At 48.1% G+C, this 23,899-nt stretch overlaps 1 protein-coding gene across 2 annotated transcripts; it reads right to left on the reverse strand.

The window, feature by feature from the left end:
• Positions 1–1,565: 1,565 nt before the first annotated feature.
• BCKDK (branched chain keto acid dehydrogenase kinase) lies at positions 1,566–20,898 on the reverse strand. 2 transcript variants are annotated; one of them, XM_088463813.1, is made up of 15 exons: positions 20,800–20,898; positions 16,071–16,124; positions 15,185–15,234; positions 14,341–14,382; positions 14,052–14,268; positions 13,427–13,495; positions 11,905–12,015; positions 11,727–11,774; positions 11,495–11,614; positions 10,410–10,508; positions 9,900–9,973; positions 5,018–5,146; positions 4,821–4,910; positions 4,000–4,161; positions 1,566–3,651 (listed from the first exon to the last, which is right to left on the reverse strand). In XM_088463813.1, exons 5-15 carry the CDS (start codon positions 14,241–14,243, stop codon positions 3,507–3,509), a joined length of 1,239 nt encoding a protein of 412 aa, XP_088319939.1. In that variant the 5' UTR covers positions 14,244–14,268; positions 14,341–14,382; positions 15,185–15,234; positions 16,071–16,124; positions 20,800–20,898; the 3' UTR covers positions 1,566–3,506. The 2 variants fall into 2 exon arrangements, with proteins under 2 accessions (XP_088319939.1, XP_088319940.1); XM_088463814.1 differs by lacking the exon at positions 16,071–16,124 and having other exon boundaries at positions 20,800–20,894.
• Positions 20,899–23,899: the final 3,001 nt, after the last annotated feature.

Consider the following 23,899-nt stretch of genomic DNA (forward strand, 5'->3'; position numbering starts at 1 on the left):
ATGTCAGTACATTTCTTTTCAATTTTTTTTTTCCATGTTCCGCAGGGTTTTCAGCTATGAAAGCCCAGTGACCACTTTTTTCGATTGGATACCGTGGTTATCGGTAGTGCGCATACCCGCAGTAATACAAAGTTGGGAGCAAGGTTTTTTGTGCTATACATACACAATTCCCAGTTCCCACTGAGGAAAAAAAAAAGAAAACATTTTTTGCCAAGATTAAATTTTTCTGTTATAATTTATAAAATGTTATGGATGTTAGGAATATCTTATACTTACTTCTATTTTTCTATTTTTATTAATTTCTGAAACTGTTTCACCAATTTCTTCTAAAATTCAAAACTAAACAAAGAAAAATTTTCAAAAACATTTGCCGGTACAGCGCACCCTTGGGTGCTACCTGGAAAGAAAGGCACCTGGTTATACTGCAGCATCGGATCATCTGCGTGGACACCGCTCATCTGAGTAACCTCCCGGGCCAGTGAAGCTATGTCCAAGGATGCAGCCACTGGCCTCGGCACGCCCATAAAATGGGTCCGACATGCCTCAGTTTTCTGCAACGTGTTGGTAATAATGAAGCTAGTGGGAGGTGATAAGAGACCATTCACAATACAGGAAGTTACATCAATGCTACTTCCTGTCTAAGAGCAGGCCTTGGGTGGTGGAGGTTGGATGATCTACTTTCAAATATAACCTTTGTCCCAGACTAGGTCCGAAGCATCTCCAGAGGCCTGTGTATGGGCTCTATCCCCCTGGCAGTTGTTTACAATTAGCAATAGTAAATAATCTATATAATAATTCTGTAAGGACTGTCCCATCTCCAGCGTGCATGCGCAGTGCCGGGCACCGTCCAGCCTACAGCTCCCACTGCCAGAGAGATGGACCTGTGCTAGACAGAGAGGAGGAACGGGCATGGGGTAAGTTTGGGAGTGGGATGAAGTGTTTGGGGGCAGGGGGTGCAGGATGGGATTTATTGGAGGTGGAGGGGACAGGGCTGCAGGAGAATCTCATCTGAGCCTCCTACATGACCCATCCCACAGGGAAAATCAGTTCTAGAGCATTTTGGATAGTTTCCTACAGATGTGTCCTCGCACTTCTTTGCTGCAGTCGCGCCAAACAGCCGCCCTCTCGGCGGGCCAAGTCCCGTGACACTCCGCTAGTGCCGGGCTACTTTTCCGCATTTTTTTTTTTTTGCTGAAAATGTGTCATAGTCGCACTAGGAGACTGATTTATTTGATATGTGACACTTGTATATCTGAGAGCGGAGTGCTACGATGCAGCAGCAATTTTTTCCATGCCAAGTTCCATCTGCGGTTGCACACAGATATACAAGTGTCACATATCAAATTAACCAGCAGAGTCTCCTGGTGCATCCTGGATGCATTTTCGGCAAAACAAATAGGCGCTAGATGCTAGCAGAGTTGCACAGGACCTGGCGACTCACTCACGTCAGGCATGTCGCGCTGCGAGGCGTATTGAGGATAGATGTAGGAGGACACATTTACACGGTATGATGGTTATACAACCTCTCATTAATTCAGAACAGGCTACAGAAATGGGAATGTAAGTTGGACAATTAGAAATAGAGCACTTTATTTCAGTATAAATAGGGCACGTTAGAGGCTTAAGGGGACCATACGTTCCTATTCTCCTGCAGAACAGCCACTTATGGTGCAATTAGGACAACTTGAAAAGCTTTAATAGTAGCTGCTAGATTTCTCTAGGAACATTTCATGATTATCACATGAAAATGTGCCACAGTCTACAGTGAGAAAACAATCCCAGCAAGAGATCCCCCATAACACACACAGAACAAAGGAAAGACAACTCAACGTGGCCGAACAGGCTGGTCTTTCTTCTTCTCTCTCCAATATCGCCAAATATAGGGTTGTTTTTGCAGGTCACTGAAAATACACGTCAAGCAGGGATTTCCCAGACACAGGCAATAAGGCCTCCAAACGGAAATTAAGGAACTGGGCATAGAGGCAAAAACTATACTAACACTGAAATTTTGGCCTTGATTCCTGCTCCTCGGAAGTAACTTAAACATAAACATCCCAGCTTATTGTGTAGTCACAATTACTAGTGCTTCAGCTATAGTGTGGATGCCCCCAGGGAAGAGTATGAGTTCCCGAGATGCCCAGCAGATGACTGTTGGTGTTAGAAGTGGGATTCACATGTGAGGCCATTGCACAACTAGTATTAAATCTCACATCAACAGAAACAAAGTTTGGAACACCACCAGTCAGCAATAATATTTCTGACTTACTCGCCTGCTGTGTTTGTAATGAGCGCACCACAGGGTGAGAAGAAGTGTATGCTACACAATGAGGATATGTTGATTATTATTTAAACAGAATCAAGGGCCACTTTATACTGTGAATCACAAAACCAGTAACATTGAACTATGAACACTTACACCTTCTCTCCATGATTTGTACATTACAAGGAGGCTATGCTCAACCACACTAGAGGTCACGTTACAGGTGAGGCTGTAGTCTCCAGTGCATACAAGGTGCTAGTCAGCAGTGACGTCCAGTGTAGAAAGTCCTTCAAGAACTGAAAAATCTGGACAACTGGCTTAATAAAGGAACTAAGTGCTATGTCAATCTACCACCATTTAGGACAGGTAACATCAACTGTCAATACCCCCAAATAGTTCTGGGAGGTGTGCTATCTCCAGGTGGCAAGGAGGAATTGGTCTTCTTTCCTTTTTTGGCTTCACAGGCAGTAAAAAGAGCAAAGTAATCTTAAATTCTTGTGAACAGAATCCAGAGGACAACCTGACACATGATGAGGTCTCCTCAGATAAATCTCTCTAGGCTTATGAACGGTGACGCTTGTTGTCCAAATATTAGGACACATCAAGACATCTGGTAGCAGTTTCCATGGAACCAAATATTGGCCATCAATCCAATGCAATAAATCTGTGTGTGAAAAGCCTCTGGTCCCCTTAGTTTTTCTTTTCAAATCTCATTATCAAGACTCAACCAGAGCCTTTAATCTCATTAATCAGAAGCCCATAAAACTATTCTCACAATTTAGCATTAATGATCATCACCTGCACTGGTAAAAAGTACATGTTTGAATCAACATGAGTTTAGCTTTGGCTTTTCTAGATCTGTGACTCTCAAATCTGGAACTCCAGGAGCACCAACGCCATTTTTCTACACCTCAAAGCAAGAGCAAGCAGACGGACCGACACCCTAAGACACCCGTAGTTGATGCCAATCATTTCTCTTGATATTCAGCAGGGAGACCTGGAACAGATGTGGTTAGCAGTCCTTGAGGACCAGATTTGGGAAACACTATTCCAGAGCACATGCAGTTTGAGTTGAGCAGACTGCAGGATAGGGTCTCATTGAAGACCATCTCCATTTATAACCGTCCCGAAGATGATCAATCAAGGAAGAGTCCCATTAGCTTGTCGGCAGACATTATAACATAATCAACCCAATCTTCTGTGGTAAGAAGCTGTGGAAAGTCTGATCTGTTCCATAATCCTATCCTTATATACGGAAGCTCTCCTCTTTCCCATCGATGTGTTTAACGCGCAGGTAGACATCTGTCCCGATACCCTGAAGGGACTGGATGGACAGCGAGCCGCCCAGGTACTCTGCGTAAGCACGGGAGGTGGGCAGACCAAAGCCAAAGCTGAAAGAAAAGAATTTTATGAATCTTAATTTATAAATGAAGAGTTTACCAATGGTCTGTGCTACTAAGACTAACATAATAGATCAGGCATTATGTTACGAAGGACAGGTCACACATACACTAGGAGGACTGGATCATACTTGCTGCAACAGTCCCTCACCCATGTTTCTAGGAACAGATTACACACGGGAACATCCCTTCTCGCTCAGGTAACTAGAACCGGTTCACATGTTCTAGAGGAGTCCCTCTCCTCCGTGTTTCTAGGACTGCGTTACATACATTCGGCTTGCCCTTCTCCCCCATGCTACTAGCACCGGATCACACGCACAACTCGGACAACCCCCTCACCCATGCATGGTTTCAGATGGGCTGCTGTTGACCATGTCCATCATGTTTCCAAAAACTGGGTTGATGTTCGAATCCTGAGTGTTGCGCTCCACGGTGGTAAAGTGGTAATCCATCACGCTCTCCAGGCAGTCGTGGGGAATGCCACCACCTCGGTCGGAGATCCTGTGATGAACACAATGAGTGACATGTGGAGGCTATGTGACCGAGTGATTACTCGTACACTCTAGTGCAATGGGGGAACAAAGCGACTTTAAAAAGTGACCAAATTAATACATAGGACTACTGTAGATTCAAGGTCAACACAAAGATTTTCCAAACAACTTTTTCATACCAAGACCATACAGAAGACCAGAGGTCATCAGCCAGACAGAAGAAAAAGGTGGCTTCACCATGAGCCCAGGGGTAAAGCGGTTCTTTGCTCTAAAGCAGTAGAATGCCTTACTGCGTGTTGTGGTCTTGGCAAATTCACCAACTAAATGCAAAGATGGACTGGATGCTCTGATAAAACAAATTATCATTAGCTATAATTAGTGGAGGTCATTATGGGGGGTGATTCATTTTGGGAATTTCAGATTGGCATTACCAGGGTCAGGAAGGATTCTTTCACCTCCTGCCGGTTGGGCAACTGGTGCACAGTTTAGTTTCATCGTCCGCTTTGATCCACACAATACAAATTTATGAAGGCTTGAAAAGCAATTATTTTATGCCCAGTTTTCCTTATAGAATAATCATAAGATACCGCTATGCTATAAGTGAGATCGTATACAACCACCAGTAACAATGAACGCTACGTCTGTGTAATATGGACTCTACCGTCTTACCGAATTATCAAGTCAATATCGTTATTCGCAATGGTGACGGAAATGTCTGGGACATTGTAAGGACTTTCGATGTGGCTCTCCATGGTGGCCCTAACAGAAAGGGAGAAAAAAATAAATAAAAAATTCTAAATATAATAAAAGCGGACATTTTCCCGCAATAATGAGCAAACTCTGCCTACAGCGCAAGACAGACTTACCGCATGGAGTTTTTCAGCAGCTCTGGGAGGATATAATCCAGAGGCATCGGGATGAAGGGGAAGCGCGCTGCCACGTGGCCGTTAATCCTCACGCGAGGGGCGTTCCCGTACTTAATTTCACAGAGACGCCTGGAATGAGAGAAGCAGCCTCTGCAGTGACTCCGGCAGCATTCAGAGGCCGCACAGAACCCAAACCGCTAAGAGACGTTTATATCCCAAACTACAAGGAAACGGGGATCATGTGATCTGTGGCATGCAGACAGACGTGCAGCGACCTAGCTCCACTTACAGCCTATCGCCCCATACATATATGTACTGTACATCTACTTCACTAGGAACAGTCCTATCTCGTTAATCCTCCCAGCACCTATTACAAGTCTCTATAAATATAAACGCTGGAAAGATTTCTCTGTGACAGCACATGCCTGCGCAGAGGCCATAGTGGCGAGCACTACAGCGGGATGGGGCGCTCCCAACTGCTAAAGCCAGTGGTGGAAAATACATATTTCTACTACTGCCCAAACATAACCCTACATCCGATCGTCTTTCTCGTCCTGTTATTGGGATGCTCTTATCTGGCTCCCTGCAAACTAAACTTAACCTCCCCCAAGTGCCTAACCCTCCCCCTCCCTGCTACCTAAACCTAACCTCCCCTTAGTGCCTAAACCTAACCCTCCCCGCTACCTAAACTTAGCCTCCCCTTAGTGCCTAAACCTAACCCTCCCTGCTACCTAAACTTAGCCTCCCCTTAGTGCCTAAACCTAACCCTCCCCGCTACCTAAACTTAACCTTCTCCCTAGTGCCTAAACCTAACCCTCCCTGCAATCTAAACTTAACCTCCCGTTAGTGCCTAAACCTAACCCTCCCCGCTACCTAAACTTAACCTCCCCTTAGTGCCTAAACCTAACCGTCCCTGCTACCTAAACTTAGCCTCCCCTTAGTGCCTAAACCTAACCCTCCCCGCTACCTAAACTTAACCTCCCCTTAGTGCCTAAACCTAACCCTCCCCTTAGTGCCTAAACCTAACCCTCCCCGCTACCTAAACTTAACCTCCCCTTAGTGCCTAAACCTAACCGTCCCTGCTACCTAAACTTAGCCTCCCCTTAGTGCCTAAACCTAACCCTCCCCGCTACCTAAACTTAACCTCGCCCCTAGTGCCTAAACCTAACCCTCCCCGCTACCTAAACTTAACCTTCCCCCTAGTGCCTAAACCTAACCCTCCCTGCTACCTAAACTTAACCTCCCCTTAGTGCCTAAACCTAACCGTCCCTGCTACCTAAACTTAGCCTCCCCTTAGTGCCTAAACCTAACCCTCCCCCTCCCTGCAAACTAAACCTACCCCCCCCTACCTTAGTTCCTAATGCTAACCCTCACCCTAAACCTGCCACCTTCAGGATGCTGGTGTTCGGGATGCCAATGCCGGGATTCTGACAGGTGTTGGGATCCCGGTGCCGGTACTCTAAGTGCCAGCATCCCGCATGCTTATTACACTGTGAATCACGATGGATACACCGGCTGGGTACGCCCACTCCCAAGGGTCTCAATGTCCATTTTAGTCTAAATTGCTTTATTATTTAAATTAATCTATGGGTCGTATTCAATTCGTTTCGCCTCGGCAACAAAGTTCCGCCTGCCTGACTTTTCGCCTACATCACGTGTTTTGGTCGCGTAAACTTATCCTGCGCATCTCCGCTTTTCGCCCTATTCAATTACTAACCAGGCGAAAACGGCAAGCGGCGAATGTAAAACAGGCGAAAAGTACTTTCAGAATAGGGGAAATCAGTCTGAACCTCCCCAAAAAGACGCACTAACATTGGGGATCAATGTAGAAGTGTACCAATAGCCCTAATAAAACTAATTGGGGTACTGAAGTTGTTTAAAATCCTTGTTATTAGTGTCCTTGTAAGTGTGAAGAATGGCATTAAGCAGTATTTTTTGCTCTAAATAAGTAGTCATGCCAAATTGGGGATACTTGAAAATGGGTGCTAGCATATTTTAAATTTCTCTAAAGTGAAGTTTAAAAAACCGTGAAAAAACGCACCTGCAATCCTAAAAACACCTGACCCCCTCCTTGCAGACCCATTATGTTGCCCATCCACTAGAAGACAGGCAAAAGACTGCACGATTATAGACATTGTAATCGTGTAGTCGTTTGTCTGTTTATTATGTGATCTGCCTACACTGAGCGAGCAGTCGTTCAGTGTAGGAACATCAATCATCTGCTAACATGCTGTCGTCAGGTTGACCATCATGTTTGCACGATGATAGATGGTCTAAAACGACCAGTGGGCGCGCGCATCGCTGGTCGTTTTAGAAAGTTTAGTGAACGATCTTCAAATGATTCATGAACAATTGAACGAGAACGACGTAGTTATCGTTCAATCGCTCAATCTAATCGCCTAGTGGATGGGCACCTTAAGAAGGCTATTTCGCTAGTTTTTAAGCTTGTCCCCCCACTTGGTACTTTTTCACCCCCAAAATGAAAGTACTTTTTTGGGGTGTTATGTTTACCCCCCAGATTTTTGGACACAATTGTCCTTTGGGGGCTGTCCCAAGGGTTCTGAGTGGTTTCCCCACATTTGTACCCCAAAATAAAAAACTGTTGCACTTCTTTTCTCCTGCTATTTTTAGGCAAATCTTTTGTGCCTATTACATTGCATTGACTTTCCGCGTAGGCGAAAACCGTCTGGAATTGAATTTGGAGATAAGTTTCAGACTTGCGAAAAGCCACGATCGGCGATACTTTTCTGCGGAAAACGGCTTTACGCTTCTAATTGAATACGGCCCTATGTATTTAATAGTGCCCATATATTAATGTGACATCACTTTTTATTGCTACAGTCTTATATTTATATTGATATAGTGACCAACTTATCCTTCTTTATGCAGTAGTAGGTACACTTATATTTTCCTGGATATGGATGACCCTCTAGCCTCATCTGGTAATTGATATATTTCACAATATTTTTTGTTTACTACCGTTTTTGCCATTTTAAATTGGGTTCATAGTATTGGAATGTAACACAATATGCTTGCCGATATACATTGTCCTGTTATTGCGATATTGTAGCCATTGATTGTTTATTTACTATATTGCCATCCTTGTGCTATTTACATATATATTATATACATATTAAGCATTCATATATCATGTAATTGATCGAATGACGAGCATCACAGACCAGGTAATGAGGTCATTCAGCTGCGTCGCTGGCCGGATGATAGCGTCCACGTTGTGATAGTGAAGATGTAAAGTGAGTCGTGTTCATTTGTATGTTTTGTATCCCCAGATGACAGTGTCAGCACATTAACGACACTGAAAAATATACGCTGCATCTGCGATTCATTATTTATGTTGCAAGAGCCGCACCTAAGCTGCTGTGTAAGGCAACAATAGGGATTTTTAATTTTTTTTTCGCCTGGTCTGGAGAAAAATTTTCTCCAGTTTTTTTTTTTTGCCGGTTGCCATTTTCGCCTGTTTTTTGGCTAAACTCAGCGTGCATATTCCAGACTCACGTGCTATATGCAGAGCCTGCAGATTACTGACATATGGTCGTCAGCCGTCTGAAAAATATCTTATACGGCTACGTCTGAGGCTGTCTGCAGCACAAACCTGACAATTACTTCCATTGGCCTAACGCCATATATAGTCTCCTGACTTTCTGCCAAAATGTATTTCTGCTCCTACCCTCCCCCTCTCAGGGCTGCATTAACCCCTTCAAGGTAGTGAACGCCTTGCAGAACACTGCAGACGAATGAAAATACTCTCACCCACACAAGCATAAAATAGCGGGAGGGGTCGGGGTGGGGGGCAATAAACACTTAAGGGAAATAAATGGATGCAGATAACAGATTATTACAAGACCTAGTTCTAGATAACATATTTATACTATTTACGCAGCTAGAAAATAACCAAAACATCTGCAGACGTGTCCATCACTGCACCTTCCACCAAGAGACCCCAAGAAACTAGCAAGTGGTCATGAGCTGGGTCTGCACCTCCCCTGATGCCAGCGTATAAAAGCTGTCTGGCCAAAACTAACCGATTAGACTCAACCCTCCCCTCTATTCATTTACATAGGACTGTCACCAATTATACATACGGGCCATATGGAACTCTCTAAACTAAGACAAATTCCTGCTCCTTCCCCCTAATATAGACATTATGAGGCTGTGGACAAAATGTCCTGGAGGTCTAATGGCGACTAGTTATCCAGGAAGCTTTGGATCAGTTTCTCCGACAGGGAGGGTGGCCCTGGTGAAGAAGTACCGTTAACCTATAACCCTCTCCTAGTGCTTAGTCCTAAGGCTCCGCTGCCGCCGCCTGACCCTCCCGCACCCTAACCCTCCGCTGCCTCAGCCTAACGCTATCCCTCCGCTGACTCAGCCTAATGCTAGCCCTCCAGTACCGCTGCCTAACCCTCCTTCACCCTAACCCTCCACTGCCGCCACCTAACCATCCGCTGCCGCCGCCTTACCCTCCCACACCCTAACCCTCCGCTGACTCAGCCTAATGCTAGCCCTCCGCTACCACAGCCTAACCCTGCGGTCCGTGTACAGTGTAGATATTGTGTGCATCTTGACATTCTGCAGATGCCGACATGATCAACAATGTCGACATAACGACTGCACCCCCCCCCCCCATTATTATACCCATGGGTGCATGAAACGGGGGCACAGTGTTTCCTCTAGTAATGCACACGACTAGATAAAACGGGAAGTAGAAAAGCTTTTTTTTTTTTTTTATATAAACACAACAAAAAAAATACAGAACATACGAAAAATAAAAACCCAAAACGATTTATATTAAAAAAAGGAAGGAAAACAAAAAACAACAAAAAAAAAAAAAAAAAAAACATAAAACAAAAAACATGTGCATTACCTGGCAAAATCCACCCACACCTCAATTATCTTCTTGGGTGAAAGACGGGTACAGATAATACCGACAAAATCAGGCTGCAGAAAAAACACACAAGACTTAGTATAGGTGCTCAGCAGGATATAGATGGAGACACAACGATGCCAGGCTACATCTGACATGACGGAACACACTCAGGAGTAAGGATGGCCATCGGTATGGGTGGCCATCAGTGGTTACCATCGATGACACACAAACCATCTATGGCAAATCATCGATGGCTTGCACCCCTCAATGGCCACCACTATGGGGGAGAAAGGCGGGCAGTGGGCCAATCTAAAAGCACGGGTGGGGCTTAGCACCGTCCCATCTGGGGAAAAGAAAACACATCGGCTCCCACCCGTTCATCACTGGCTCGTAGCCATGGATGGTAAAAAATATTCAACATCGGCCATAAACCATCGATGATTTAGAATAATCGATGGTTGATGGCCATCCCTACTCAGGAGGTGGCAGGGGGCAGCAGGAACTCGCCTTCTCCTCGTGCAGGAACAGGTGGTGCGTTGCCAGCATGCGTATCCCCAGGCGCGATGTCAGGGTTTTATCCAGGAAGCTGCGGATCAGTTTCTCATCCTGGCAGGGAAGGAGGAGGGGTGAGGGTTACGCTGATATGTAAGAAACCATCACTGCACTGATACACACTGTACATGTCCTGCTGCTGTGTGATGCTCTGATCACCATTACTGTGTACCACTCTGTGCCGCTCATCTCCTCTGTGCCGCCCTGTGTGCTCCAATCCCTGGCTACGCTACCCTGCCACATTCACCTGCAGTGCTCAGACCCCTCAGCACCCTGCCCCCTTCCTTCTCTGCACTGTTCTGCCCTCCACTTACCTGCACTGCCCACCCCTCTCCATTTCAATTTACCACCCTGCCCCCTCCCTCCACTCCTATACATCAGCGTGCCTCTGTCCCTAAATCCACTATTAGGACCCTCCTCCCATCTGTCCTTCCCAAAATTATACGCACAGCAAAGCCCACCTGCAGCTGGCCTACCCGGTGTAATATGCAGATCAGGAAAATCCCCCAACTGTGCTCCCCTGTGTAATGTGCAGATAAAGGACATCCCCCAGCTGTCCTTCCCTGCGTTATATGCAGGTCAGGGACCTTGCCTATGTAATACACAGATCAGTGCCCGCCCCCAGCTGTCCTTCCCTGTTTTATATGCAGGTCAGGGACCTCCACTGTGTAATACACAGATCAGTGCCCGCCCCCAGCTGTCCTTCCCTGTTTTATATGCAGGTCAGGGACCTCCACTGTGTAATACACAGATCAGTGCCCGCCCTGAGCTGTCCTTCCCTGTGTTATATGCAGATCAGGAAAATCCCCCAACTGTGCTCCCCTGTGTAATGTGCAGATAAAGGACCTCCCCCAGCTGTCCTTCCCTGTTTTATATGCAGGTCAGGGACCTCGCCTATGTAATACACAGATCAGTGCCCGGCCCCAGCTGTCCTTCCCTGTGTAATCACAGCATAGGGCCCCATTGGCTGCCATTCCCTGTGTAATAAGAGTACGGGGCCCCTCAGCGATGGTGCAGCTATACGTAGGTCTCAGTGGCACCTGGATGTGTTTCCGGCATTCCTTCAGACCCTCTGCCAGCTGAGTCACCACATCCTTGTGGTCATCCAGCAGCTGGCGCAGAAGCTTGCAGTACTGGCTCTCTATCTCATGGTCTGTGATCTGGGGAGGGGGGAGAAAGGGGGAGATCAGGAACAGGGGCAGCCAATACATAGCTACAAGGTCCTCATAGCGATAGGCAGTGATCATTACAGCCAGGGGCCACACAACTCACCGGGGGGAACTCACTTAGTTTCTGGAAGGCGCGTATGTAGAGCTCATGCTGTAAGAGACAGAGAGAGTAATCAGATCAGGAATCCTAGCAGCCGCCCGCACGCCTGCTCCACGCTGGGACGCAGCTGGGAGGCCTAAGGCTGATAATACACAGTAACGCCAGCAGGACGGGTACTTACTACATGTAATATTGTCGGGTTACAGCCAATGATGAACGGAAGACTGCGGAAACCTTTAACCCGATGAGCGATACGGACTGGGAGCTCCTTGTGCAGGTATCTAGCGCTTTTCTGCAAAGAGTACACAAAGTAAGACAGCGTGCAGGATAACGGTGCTTTATCTAACGCCGTGCGCGCTGCTATTACACCGGACAACAGCTTGTCTTCATGAATAGTGCATACAGTGCTCAGATCATTTCCTCTGATAAAACATAGGCGGCTGTACCCATCGCTCCAGTCTTAGCAGAGGCCATAACTGGCGTCATTCCGAGGAAGGAGTTATAGATTAATGAGAGCAGCGGGCAAAGTTACACATCAGCTGCAATCAACAGGGGTGTAAAGGACCAAGTTCATATTTTGTAACAACTCCCCCTTCATAACACACCGGTCTCTGCTTCCACCGAATGTGCAAAACTTACCTGAGAACACAGGGCCGGCTTCAGATTTGGGAATAGAGTAAGAGCAGGTAACTGTGCCCCTTGGTAACACCATGCTGCACTGCAGGTGGGGGCAGATGTAACATGTGCAGAGAGTTAGATTTGGGAGGGACGTGTCCAAACTGAAATCTAAGTTGCAGTGTAAGAATAAAGCTGCATAATTTGTGGCTACATGCAAAAGCAGCCGGTATTTACCGCACATGCAAAATAAGGAACCAGTATGATTTACCGCCGGCCAGCAGGGGTGAAAATCCTGATTGTCAAAAGGTACGTATTCACTAACCTAATTCTACCCCCTAACCCTCCCTTACGGGTGCCTAACCCTAACCTCCCCCCAAGTGCCTAACCCTAATCCCCCCCCTAAGTGCCTAAACCTGACATCCCCTTCCCCGCAGCCTAAACCTAAGTCCCTCAGGGGGGTGCCTAACCCTAACCTCCCGGTGGGGTGCCTAAACCCTAAATCCCCCTTGGGAGCCCTTAACCTAACCCTCATCTCCGCGGCTGTCCGCCCCCGGCACCCGGCTTACCTTCGATCAGTAAGCTTGGTGTCGGGCTCCCGGCGTAGGTCTAATGACGGGGATCTCGACGCCGGTCATTAGTGCCTTGCCAGTATTAGACAGTCGGGATTGCGTCCATCGGCTTCCCACAAAATAATGTATGTATTTGCCCCCCTTACATTGCAGCATGGTTTGTCCAGGTGCCCAGTTACTGGCTCTATCTTACTCTATTCCCAAGTCTGAATCAGGCCCATTTATTAGGAGGCTAAGGTCCCGGAGGTTACTGGTTGTACCTTTGCCGACCCTCTGTGGTACTCCGAGACAATAGAGGATGATCTACAAATGGCATAAGGAGCATTGTGCGCCATGGTACTTAAGATAGGCCGTCTCTTTAGTGGTTCGGGGAAATAACGGGGTACGGGGGTGGGGGGCTTGCCATTTTTTTTTTAAATAAGGAAATAGAGGCTAGGAACACAACAGAAATGTCTGCAAACAACCAGTCAGTACCCGCACAACCTGCACAAAAACACCCGGCCGCCAGTCCCTTACCAGAATGTGGCTGCCATCTTGAGACCGTCCGGAATACAGCATAGTGGTGGGAGTGAGACGTACAGAAGCCTAAACACAAAAGTGCAGATAAGTGATATTACGTAGCAGACATTAAATTATACACACGGCAGCCTGGTTCTAGGAATACTGACATTCGCTTCAGTAGGAGAAGCCATCTTACTTGCTCTGCAGCGATTTACAATTCATGTTCCAACAGGACAGCGCCCCCTAGCAGCCAAGTGGTAGAATACGTCACCATGCAGCTATGGGTCACTACAGAAACTAATATACTAATTTATGATTTAGTGTTTAAGGCCATAAACCGTGCATCAAAATGTCTGCAATAGTTCCTGTCTCTGTTCCCATCTAAACGCAAAGGGCCCCTAGGGAACAGTCCTACGGGGACATCGCCCTTTATACATTAATTGGGGATGATTCCCCGCAAGCTGCACGCTTCTCCTTTGCGCGGTGCGTAAATGCTGATTGAAGATAAATGTACAGATTCATTGGCCACGTCCATTCCCATACTGCACCCCCCCATTTCTGTTAAACAGGTGCAATAGAAGAGCATGAATACACGTTAAGTGAAACCTATAACAGCGCACGGGAATGGTAGTCTCCATACCTTCTCTGCCGCCTTGTCGATGTTGGCCTGGTTGTAGAACGAGGTGACGGTATTGGACTTGTCCCTGGACAGTACCACATGGTGGCGGTTTGTGGTGGAGGCGACGCGAGACTTCAGCAACATAGAAAACAGGCGCAGAGGGGGATACAGGGCCCCATGAGCCCCCAGCTCCAACATGGTTTTCCGCAGCATCTCCCGCACGCGGGGGGCTAGGTTCCTGTGGAAGAGGCTGGGGTCAGCGGCGCGGGAATAGTCTGGGACACAGGACTGACACAGGGATAAAACTCACCTGGACCCCGGGGCTCCCTGCAGACGGAGATCAGCCCAGTAACTTCACAACCAGCGGGAACAGGAGAGAGGCCAGAGGTCGGCCGGAGGGGGGGTTACAAGCGAGAGAGGAAATTAAAATGCATTCATCACAAATATAAGCGCAGTTATCAACTCTCCAAGGTGGAGAATAATTCAGTGCTCAATAAGCTCAACTGGAGGTGGACATTGCTCCATATCACTTGTGCCCTCCCAGGGGTATGTAGTCATAATCCCGGCCGTCAGCATCCCGATGGTAAGTAGTGGGGTTAGGGATAGGCACTAGGGGAGGGTTAGGCTGCTTTAGGTTTAAGCACGGGGGGGGGGGAGAATTAGGGGCAGCGGAAAGGGAAGGGTGTCTGTATCCTAACCCTGTCAGGACGGCACTGTCGGGATTCTGACTGTTCGGATCTCGATCGCTGACATCCCGTTCCCAAGCCCTGCCAGGGATGAGACCCCTGTGAAGGGCTCTTAAAAATGAATAAACGCATAATAAAATTAGGCTCCCTAATTGTAAATTATCAGCAACGAAATCACAGCTGAAATTTGTTTTGAAAAAAATATATAAATTTATTTAAGTTTAACATGTCTGTCTTTCTTAATATCATTTATTGAAATCACTGTGTCACAGATACGAATGCTGTGTCCTGTGTGACTGGCTATTTCATTTAGCTGTCTAGTCACATTCTGTATTCTCCATTAGTGTATATAGGAAGCGTTATGGCTCTCTCCGTACTCTATGGTCACAGAGTCACAATCTGAGCTACAAGGTTACCCAGGAAAGGAGAGGAAACTTTTCACCCTGCCGCCCCCCTCACCCACATTACCCAGTGCCAGTTTAGGTCGCAGGAAGAGAGGACAGCGGACCATTAACCATCTGTAAAGGAAGAGGAGAGACACAAGGTCATTTACATCAGGCATTTGGGCAGGGAAGGGGAGAACACTGTGATAGGAACAGCTGGAGGACAGTGGGGGGACCTGTGAGCTTCTAGAAAATGGAGGCTGCAGTTAAAAAGGTAGAGGGGCAGTGTTATTAGGTACAAGAAAGGCTTTCATGCCGGGATGGAGTGAAAGAGTTAAACAACTTCCCTACCTTACATATATCATCACCCTCACTCACAGAGTACCTTCGTTTAGTCATGAGCACTGGTCACTCTGTAATGCTCACGAACATTTTAATAATTGATTAAAGAGTTCCTGTGACAATCTGACACGATCATTATATGAACATAATAATAGCACTTTATAATGACCAACCGGGGAGCCTGGAAACTCCAACAAACGCTGCAGAATAAGCCTAAAAGACTAACACAAGGGCGAATAAGATCTGTGCTAAATATTAAACAAAGTGCTCTATAAAGTATGGGTGTTGTAGAACTACACATCCCAGCATGCCCTGACACAGTTTTGCCATTTGGCCATGCTAAAACTGCAGTAAGGAATGCTGGGATATGCAGTTCAACAAACAGCTGGAGCAACGCTTACTGCCCTCCAGCTGTTCCCGAGTGAGCGGCCATGATGTTGGTGACTGAACCTTGCACCCTGGCTGGGGCCCTCGCTGCCACATTTCTGCTTCCAGCTCAAGGTTATGGAAAACCGTCAGTAAATGTAAACTGCTCTAACTGGTTTCCGCCCTGGCAGGGAATGCCTGCACCAGCTCAGAGAGAGAGAGAGACTGGGGAACGCAAAGCACAAGCCTCCAGGAACACTCACCGCTCCGCTGCGATAATCCCATAAGAGTGAGGGCTGCGGGTATCTCCGGGTCACCTGTGAGAGAGCGCCAGCGTCAGAGACAGAGCTACCCATGTGTAACACACGACACGCTGACAGGAGACCGAAACACACTGACCGAGTCACCTGCCTGATAACACTGCGCTTTACCTGCACACTAACACAAGGGCACGGCGGGGACAACCTGTACACACGTAGGAAGGGGCTGGGTGTACACAGCTGTTACCTTCGCCCACTTCTAGCACCTGGAACAAACCGTCCCTGTCTGAACCCTGAGGTAACAGAGGGGAGGGAAGCTTGGCTGGGAACACGGCACCAGACCCGGCTGCATTGCAGCACACAAGGCAGAAGCAGTGACAACAACGGTCGGCTGCCTGTCACACGTGTAAGCACGAATCTCATTTACTGATTTATGCTTTTAGGCCCTGACATGATGAGCCGGCTGGAGGCTATGGTAGAACTGCAAGTACAAGCTTGCCCCGGCAGCTTTTCATGCAGGGAACTGTAGTCTCACAAACTTCACACATTGCTGCTTTCAGCATCATGCTTGTACGTCTACATATTCGGGGCTGGGGGAACATTGATTCGCCTCCCCAGAGTAAAGACTAGGGCCTATGCATCAAAGCTTGATGAGAGACAAAATTGTGAGATATAAATCACCAACCAATCAGCTTCTAACTTACATTTTACAGGCTGTGTTTGAAAAATGAGTTAGGAGCTGATTGGTTAACACTTTTTCTCTCACAATTTGATCTCTCACCAAGCTTTGATACATAGGCCCCAAGTGTACAGCTGGGGTAATCAGCATGCGGCACTCCACATCCCAGCATGCCCTGCCACACTTGTGCTATTAGGGCATGTTCAAACTGTGGCAGGGCATGCTGGGACGTGTAGTTCCACTGCAGCTGATGCACTGTATGTTGAATACCTTTGGTGTACAGTGTAATCTCGTCCTGCTCCACAATAACATCCCTATAAAACGTACTGGCCAATCAGACAGCAGCTCCCTCGCATGTACGCAACTAAACAGATTTACAAGATTTTTTTGCTATAAATGAAAAGCCGCACCCAACACGTATTCTCCATGAGGGACGTGCGGAATGGGTGATGGAGACAGGGGCCGGACCCTCCCCCACACAGAAGCGCAGGTGATTTTTCCCATAAACTGGAAAAGTCATGGAAAAGAACCTCTGGAATCTTCTTCTAGTATAAAATCCCTCAGTCACCCGCCATTAAGCCGTTACCTGAATTACTGTGACAAGAGACAGTCTCCTGGCACTGAGGGAAATTGCCCTCAGATTTGCATCAGCTTTCTCTCTGGTTTTATGCCATCGGAAAATGCGCCCAAATATCAGAGTGAGCAAGCCCCACGCGTGTGACATGCAGTCTGTGATCAGGGCCCAGCGAGGTCTGAACACGAGCCACGCGTGTGACAGGCAGTCTGTGATCAGGGCCCAGCGAGGTCTGAACACGAGCCACGCGTGTGACACGCAGTCTGTGATCAGGGCCCAGCGAGGTCTGAACACGAGCCACGGGTGTGACATGCAGTCTGTGATCGGGGCACAGCGAGGTCTGAACACGAGCCACGCGTGTGACACGCAGTCTGTGATCAGGGCCCAGCGAGGTCTGAACACGAGCCACGCGTGTGACATGCAGTCTGTGATCAGGGCACAGCGAGGTCTGAACACGAGCCGCGGGTGTGACATGCAGTCTGTGATCAGCGCCCAGGGACGCAAGGTCAGAACAGGAGCCATGCGGATTCAGTAAGATTGACTGCCGGCCGGCGGTTCAAATCCCACAGCGGCATCCCGGCAGCAGTGAAACACCCTATAGACACATATACAGTGATCTCTGCACACATCAGGCACCCTATAGACACAAATACAGTGATCTATGCACACAGTAGGCACCCTATAGGCATATACAGTGATCTGTGCACACATCAGGCTCCCTATAGACACATATACAGTGATCTCTGCACACAGCAGGCACCCTATAGCCACATATAGGGATCTCTGCACACATCAGGCACCCTATAGACACATATACAGTGATCTCTGCACACATCAGGCACCCTATAGCCACATATACAGTGATCTCTGCACACATCAGGCTCCCTATAGACACATATACAGTGATCTCTGCACACAGCAGGCACCCTATAGCCACATATAGTGATCTCTGCACACAGCAGGCACCCTATAGCCACATATAGTGATCTGTGCACACAGCAGGCACCCTATAGCCACATATAGTGATCTGTGCACACAGCAGGCACCCTATAGCCACATATAGTGATCTGTGCACACAGCAGGCACCCTATAGACACATATACAGTGATCTCTGCACACATCAGGCACCCTATAGACACATATACAGTGATCTCTGCACACATCAGGCTCCCTATAGACACATATACAGTGATCTCTGCACACAGCAGGCACCCTATAGCAACATATAGTGATCTCTGCACACAGCAGGCACCCTATAGACACATATACAGTGATCTCTGCACACAGCAGGCACCCTATAGACACATATACAGTGATCTGTGCACACATCAGGCACCCTATAGCCACATATAGTGATCTGTGCAGACAGCAGGCACCCTATAGACACATATACAGTGATCTCTGCACACAGCAGGCACCCTATAGCCACATATACAGTGATCTCTGCACACAGCAGGAACCCTATAGCCACATATAGTGATCTCTGCACACATCAGGCACCCTATAGCCACATATAGTGATCTGTGCACACAGCAGGCACCCTATAGACACATATAGTGATCTGTGCACACAGCAGGCACCCTATAGCCACATATAGTGATCTGTGCACAGAGCAGGCACCCTATAGACACATATACAGTGATCTCTGCACACAGCAGGCACCCTATAGCCACATATAGTGATCTGTGCACACAGCAGGCACCCTATAGACACATATACAGTGATCTCTGCACACATCAGGCACCCTATAGCCACATATACAGTGATCTGTGCACACATCAGGCACCCTATAGAAACATATAGCGATCTGTGCACACATCAGGCACCCTATAGCCACATATAGTGATCTCTGCACACATCAGGCACCCTATAGCCACATATAGTGATCTCTGCACACATCAGGCACCCTATAGCCACATATAGTGATCTGTGCACACATCAGGCACCCTATAGCCACATATAGTGATCTGTGCACACATCAGGCACCCTATAGCCACATATAGTGATCTGTGCACACATCAGGCACCCTATAGCCACATATAGTGATCTGTGCACACATCAGGCACCCTATAGCCACATATAGTGATCTGTGCACACATCAGGCACCCTATAGCCACATATAGTGATCTGTGCACACATCAGGCACCCTATAGCCACATATAGTGATCTGTGCACACATCAGGCACCCTATAGACACATATAGTGATCTGTGCACACAGCAGGCACCCTATAGACACATATAGTGATCTGTGCACACAGCAGGCACCCTATAGACACATATAGTGATCTGTGCACACATCAGGCACCCTATAGCCACATATAGTGATCTGTGCACACATCAGGCACCCTATAGCCACATATAGTGATCTGTGCACACATCAGGCACCCTATAGCCACATATAGTGATCTGTGCACACATCAGGCACCCTATAGCCACATATAGTGATCTGTGCACACATCAGGCACCCTATAGCCACATATAGTGATCTGTGCACACATCAGGCACCCTATAGCCACATATAGTGATCTCTGCACACAGCAGGCACCCTATAGCCACATATAGTGATCTCTGCACACAGCAGGCACCCTATAGCCACATATACAGTGATCTGTGCACACAGCAGGCACCCTATAGACACATATACAGTGATCTCTGCACACATCAGGCACCCTATAGACACATATACAGTGATCTGTGCACACATCAGGCACCCTATAGAAACATATAGCGATCTGTGCACACATCAGGCACCCTATAGAAACATATAGCGATCTGTGCACACATCAGGCACCCTATAGAAACATATAGCGATCTGTGCACACATCAGGCACCCTATAGAAACATATAGCGATCTGTGCACACATCAGGCACCCTATAGCCACATATAGCGATCTGTGCACACATCAGGCACCCTATAGCCACATATAGCGATCTGTGCACACATCAGGCACCCTATAGCCACATATAGTGATCTGTGCACACATCAGGCACCCTATAGCCACATATAGTGATCTGTGCACACATCAGGCACCCTATAGCCACATATACAGTGATCTCTGCACACATCAGGCACCCTATAGCCACATATAGTGATCTGTGCACACATCAGGCACCCTATAGCCACATATAGTGATCTGTGCACACATCAGGCACCCTATAGCCACATATAGTGATCTGTGCACACATCAGGCACCCTATAGCCACATATAGTGATCTGTGCACACATCAGGCACCCTATAGCCACATATAGTGATCTGTGCACACATCAGGCACCCTATAGCCACATATAGTGATCTGTGCACACATCAGGCACCCTATAGCCACATATAGTGAACTGTGCACACATCAGGCACCCTATAGACACATATGCACAGATCTCTGCCTATAGATACATCATACACAGAAGCAGTATAGTATATAAACCTTTGCAGGCAGATATTGCCGGGCCATAGAGACCACACAGACAGGACATACACACCAGCAGCATCGGTCCTGCCTTCCAGCACCAGCAACCCCCGGCATCAGGCCTCCAGCAGTATTCACTAATATCCCTGGGAGCGCGGACGCGGTCACAACAACAGCACCGCACACACAAAGACTACAAGTCCCGACATGCCCTGCGCCCAGAATCCTGCCTGCGGAGGGGGGCGGCGGCTCTGCAAGGCATCTTGGGAATTGGAGTCAATCAGATTCACACACTGAAGCTGGCTGAGAGCGTACGCGGCGGCCATTTTGTCGGAGACCTATATCTGGAAATGACCTCTAGAGTAGAGGATTGTCTCGAGTTTGATAGGTGCAGTGAGACCATGGATGTGTTATCCTCAATACCTTAATAACATTAATACCACCTCTACCCTTATAAGAATGCTATTAGCATCACAGAAACTGTGCATCATTGATCTATAGCATACTTGCTGACCTTTGTGCTGCCCCTCCGGGAGGGGTCAGCCAGGTTGGCACTGCAATCGCGCTATCTGGGCCTCGCCCCCCCCGCTAGACAGTGCTGAGATTACCAGCATTGTAAAGCGATGGACGAGGCATCAAAATCCCAATTGCCGAGACAACACCGGCACCGAAATCCCGACATGACTCGGGATTTCGGCAGACGGCATCCCGATTGTAAGGACACCGGGGAAAGGTAATTATCATCCGCTAGGGGGAGGGGGACTTAGGTTTGGGGTAATTAGTGTTAGGCTCCAGGCAGGGGGAGTTAGGTTCATACACTTCCAGGGAGGGTAAGTGTTAGAGTGCGGGGTAGGGAGGGTTAGTTTAAGGGTGCAGGAAAGGAGGGTTAGGGGGTAAATAGGACAGGGGAACATTACTTACCGTTCCCTTGTCAGGATTTGAACCATAGGGATGCAGCTGTGTACTGACAGCCGGCACCCCGTCCATCGGTATTTCATACCGATTTCAATAGATAGATCGACAGATATCGCCAACTCTCCCTGATTGTCAGGGAGACTCCCTGAAATAGTAGCAATCTTCCTGAAGAGTCTAGCAATCTCCCTGATTACACCTTACCCACATTATGTAGCTGTTATATCTACTTCAGGGTCCATAGGCTCCACAGGGAGACCTTGGGGAATAGGTATGGCAGACTCATCCGGGCGCCACGCAGTTAAATTTTTTCTCCCAGGATGCACTGGGTCCTCCCCTATACCCCGCCCCCGGGCCAGAGGCACATCAGTTTGTTAGGTGCCCGGCCGGAGTCTGGTCACTGGGAATGCAGCAGGGCTATTCAGCCCCAGAAGAGAGAATTCTTCATTTATTCTTCAGAGCAGACAGTCCAGTGGACGTCCGCGCTGCCGCTCTGTCACCCTGCCGGCGCCGAGATGCCGGTTCTTACCCGGGGATCTTGGCAGGGACTGCGGGGTCTTGGCTAACAGGGACCCTGCGGGATCCCTGGACTGCGGCCGAACTTCACGGGGACTAGGTAAGCGGCGGGCCACTGTGTGCGGTGACCAGCTGGGGAGCAGTCCTTTCCCCCGGGGGTTGGGGATTCCCCGGGGATGACGGCATGTGGAGCCAGGCCCTAATACCCTGCGCTTTCCACTAGACAACCAGGGACACACGCGGAAATAATTCCAGCGTCCCGGGGGTTATTTGCCACCCATGGGAGGCAGCCTTCCCTGTTTAAGAGTCGGCTCCTCCCCGCTGCTCAACACACCTTCTCACTGCGGTCTGGCTGGGCTGAGGCAGCTTTCCTTCTCTGGGAACGCCCCTTTTGAGGTCTCTGGCGGCCATTTTCTTCAGGCTAAGTCGCAGATCTTCCAGGGAGTGCGGAGCCTGGATCCCCCTACAAACCTCTCCTCTGTTGGTCAGCGTGTGTAGCACTATATCCTACCAGACACTCAGTCTGTGTAGTGGACTAGTAGTGCCATTGTGCAGGTGTTTTCTGCATTGTATGTGACTTTATGCTAGCGCTGTCTAAAACTTTTCTTTCTAAGACTGTCAGCCATTTTACTTTCCCGTTTCTATCTCTGAGCCCTTACAGTACAAGTATTGTCAGGGTGTATTTTTATTCCTCACATTTTGTATATTTGTGGGGTTTTGTCACATACTAAGTGCACCATTATATTCATCATGTCAGGCAGTGACATTGATAATGGGCAAAAGGAGGTTGCTACCCTACTGTCATGCGGAGCTTGTGCAACAGTGTTAGGGGAGGGAGACGTGCTACAGGGGAGATTGTGTGGAAAATGCTGTACCCCACCTGGTGCATCTACTGTCTCAGTTACCTCACAAGAGCCTCCGTGGGCGTGCTTTGCTCAGGCATTGACGACCATTGCGGGACGTTTGGCAGCACCTCCTGTGCTTCCCCAGATGGGGTTCCCACAACAGGTGATTGTGCACTCCGAGAACCTGCCTCAGCATGTTGCACCTGTGCAGGTTCAATCGGACCCTCCATGGGTTAGTACTCTGTCTACCACGGTGCAGAGCCTACAGACTATGCTGCAGGGGGAAACACCCCTTAGACCAGCTAAAAGTCATTTGCTGTCGTCTCAGTCAACTCAATATGATGAGGATGATATGACGGGGAGATTCCAGAATTATCAGACTCCGATCCCTCTACACGAGAGGTGGAGCCTAAGTCTAAGATATACATCCCGGATCTGATTCAGGCAGTCCGTTCGGCCTTAGTCATGCCTATTTTAAGGAAATAAAGGTTACAGCTGCTATATTTCCTTTGTCTGATCAGTTGATTGACCATTTGGAGGTGGCCTGGAAGACACCTGGAAAGCGTTACAACCTCAAATACGCCTGACTTACTCCTATCCTTTTGCTGAGGATTACTTTTCAAAATGGGAATCATCCCCCGTGGTTGATTCTCATGTGACGCGCTTGGTAAAAAGTGCGACTCTACCTATGCCATCGATGTCTTCTTTAAAGGATGCTATGGATAGGAAGGTGGAGATTTGTTTAAAATCCATGTATTCAGTTTCAGGGGCAGCTTCCAGAATGGCCACGGCTATATGCTGGGTTGCTAGAGCTATGGAATGCTGGGCGGATTCTTTAGAGGGGTCCTTGTCTGCTGATGCTACTGCGGAGCAAGTGATTCTGGTGGGCAACCTTCGGGA

The sequence above is a fragment of the Taudactylus pleione genome, unplaced genomic scaffold (genome assembly GCF_031769625.1).
Source record: "Taudactylus pleione unplaced genomic scaffold, aTauple2 ptg001463l, whole genome shotgun sequence".
Lineage (NCBI taxonomy): Eukaryota > Metazoa > Chordata > Amphibia > Anura > Myobatrachidae > Taudactylus > Taudactylus pleione.

What these genes read in the sequence shown, in the direction of transcription:
- BCKDK (XM_088463813.1), bottom strand. Translation starts at nt 14,243, where the DNA reads ATGCTGCGGAAAACCATGTTGGAGCTGGGGGCTCATGGGGCCCTGTAT. An exon ending in TCGACAAGGCGGCAGAGAAG is followed by an intron (nt 13,496 to 14,051) that starts GTATGGAGACTA and finishes TTTTGTGTTTAG; the next exon opens with GCTTCTGTACGTCTCACTCC. An exon ending in GTGTGGGTGGATTTTGCCAG is followed by an intron (nt 5,147 to 9,899) that starts GTAATGCACATG and finishes CTCTCATTCCAG; the next exon opens with GCGTCTCTGTGAAATTAAGT.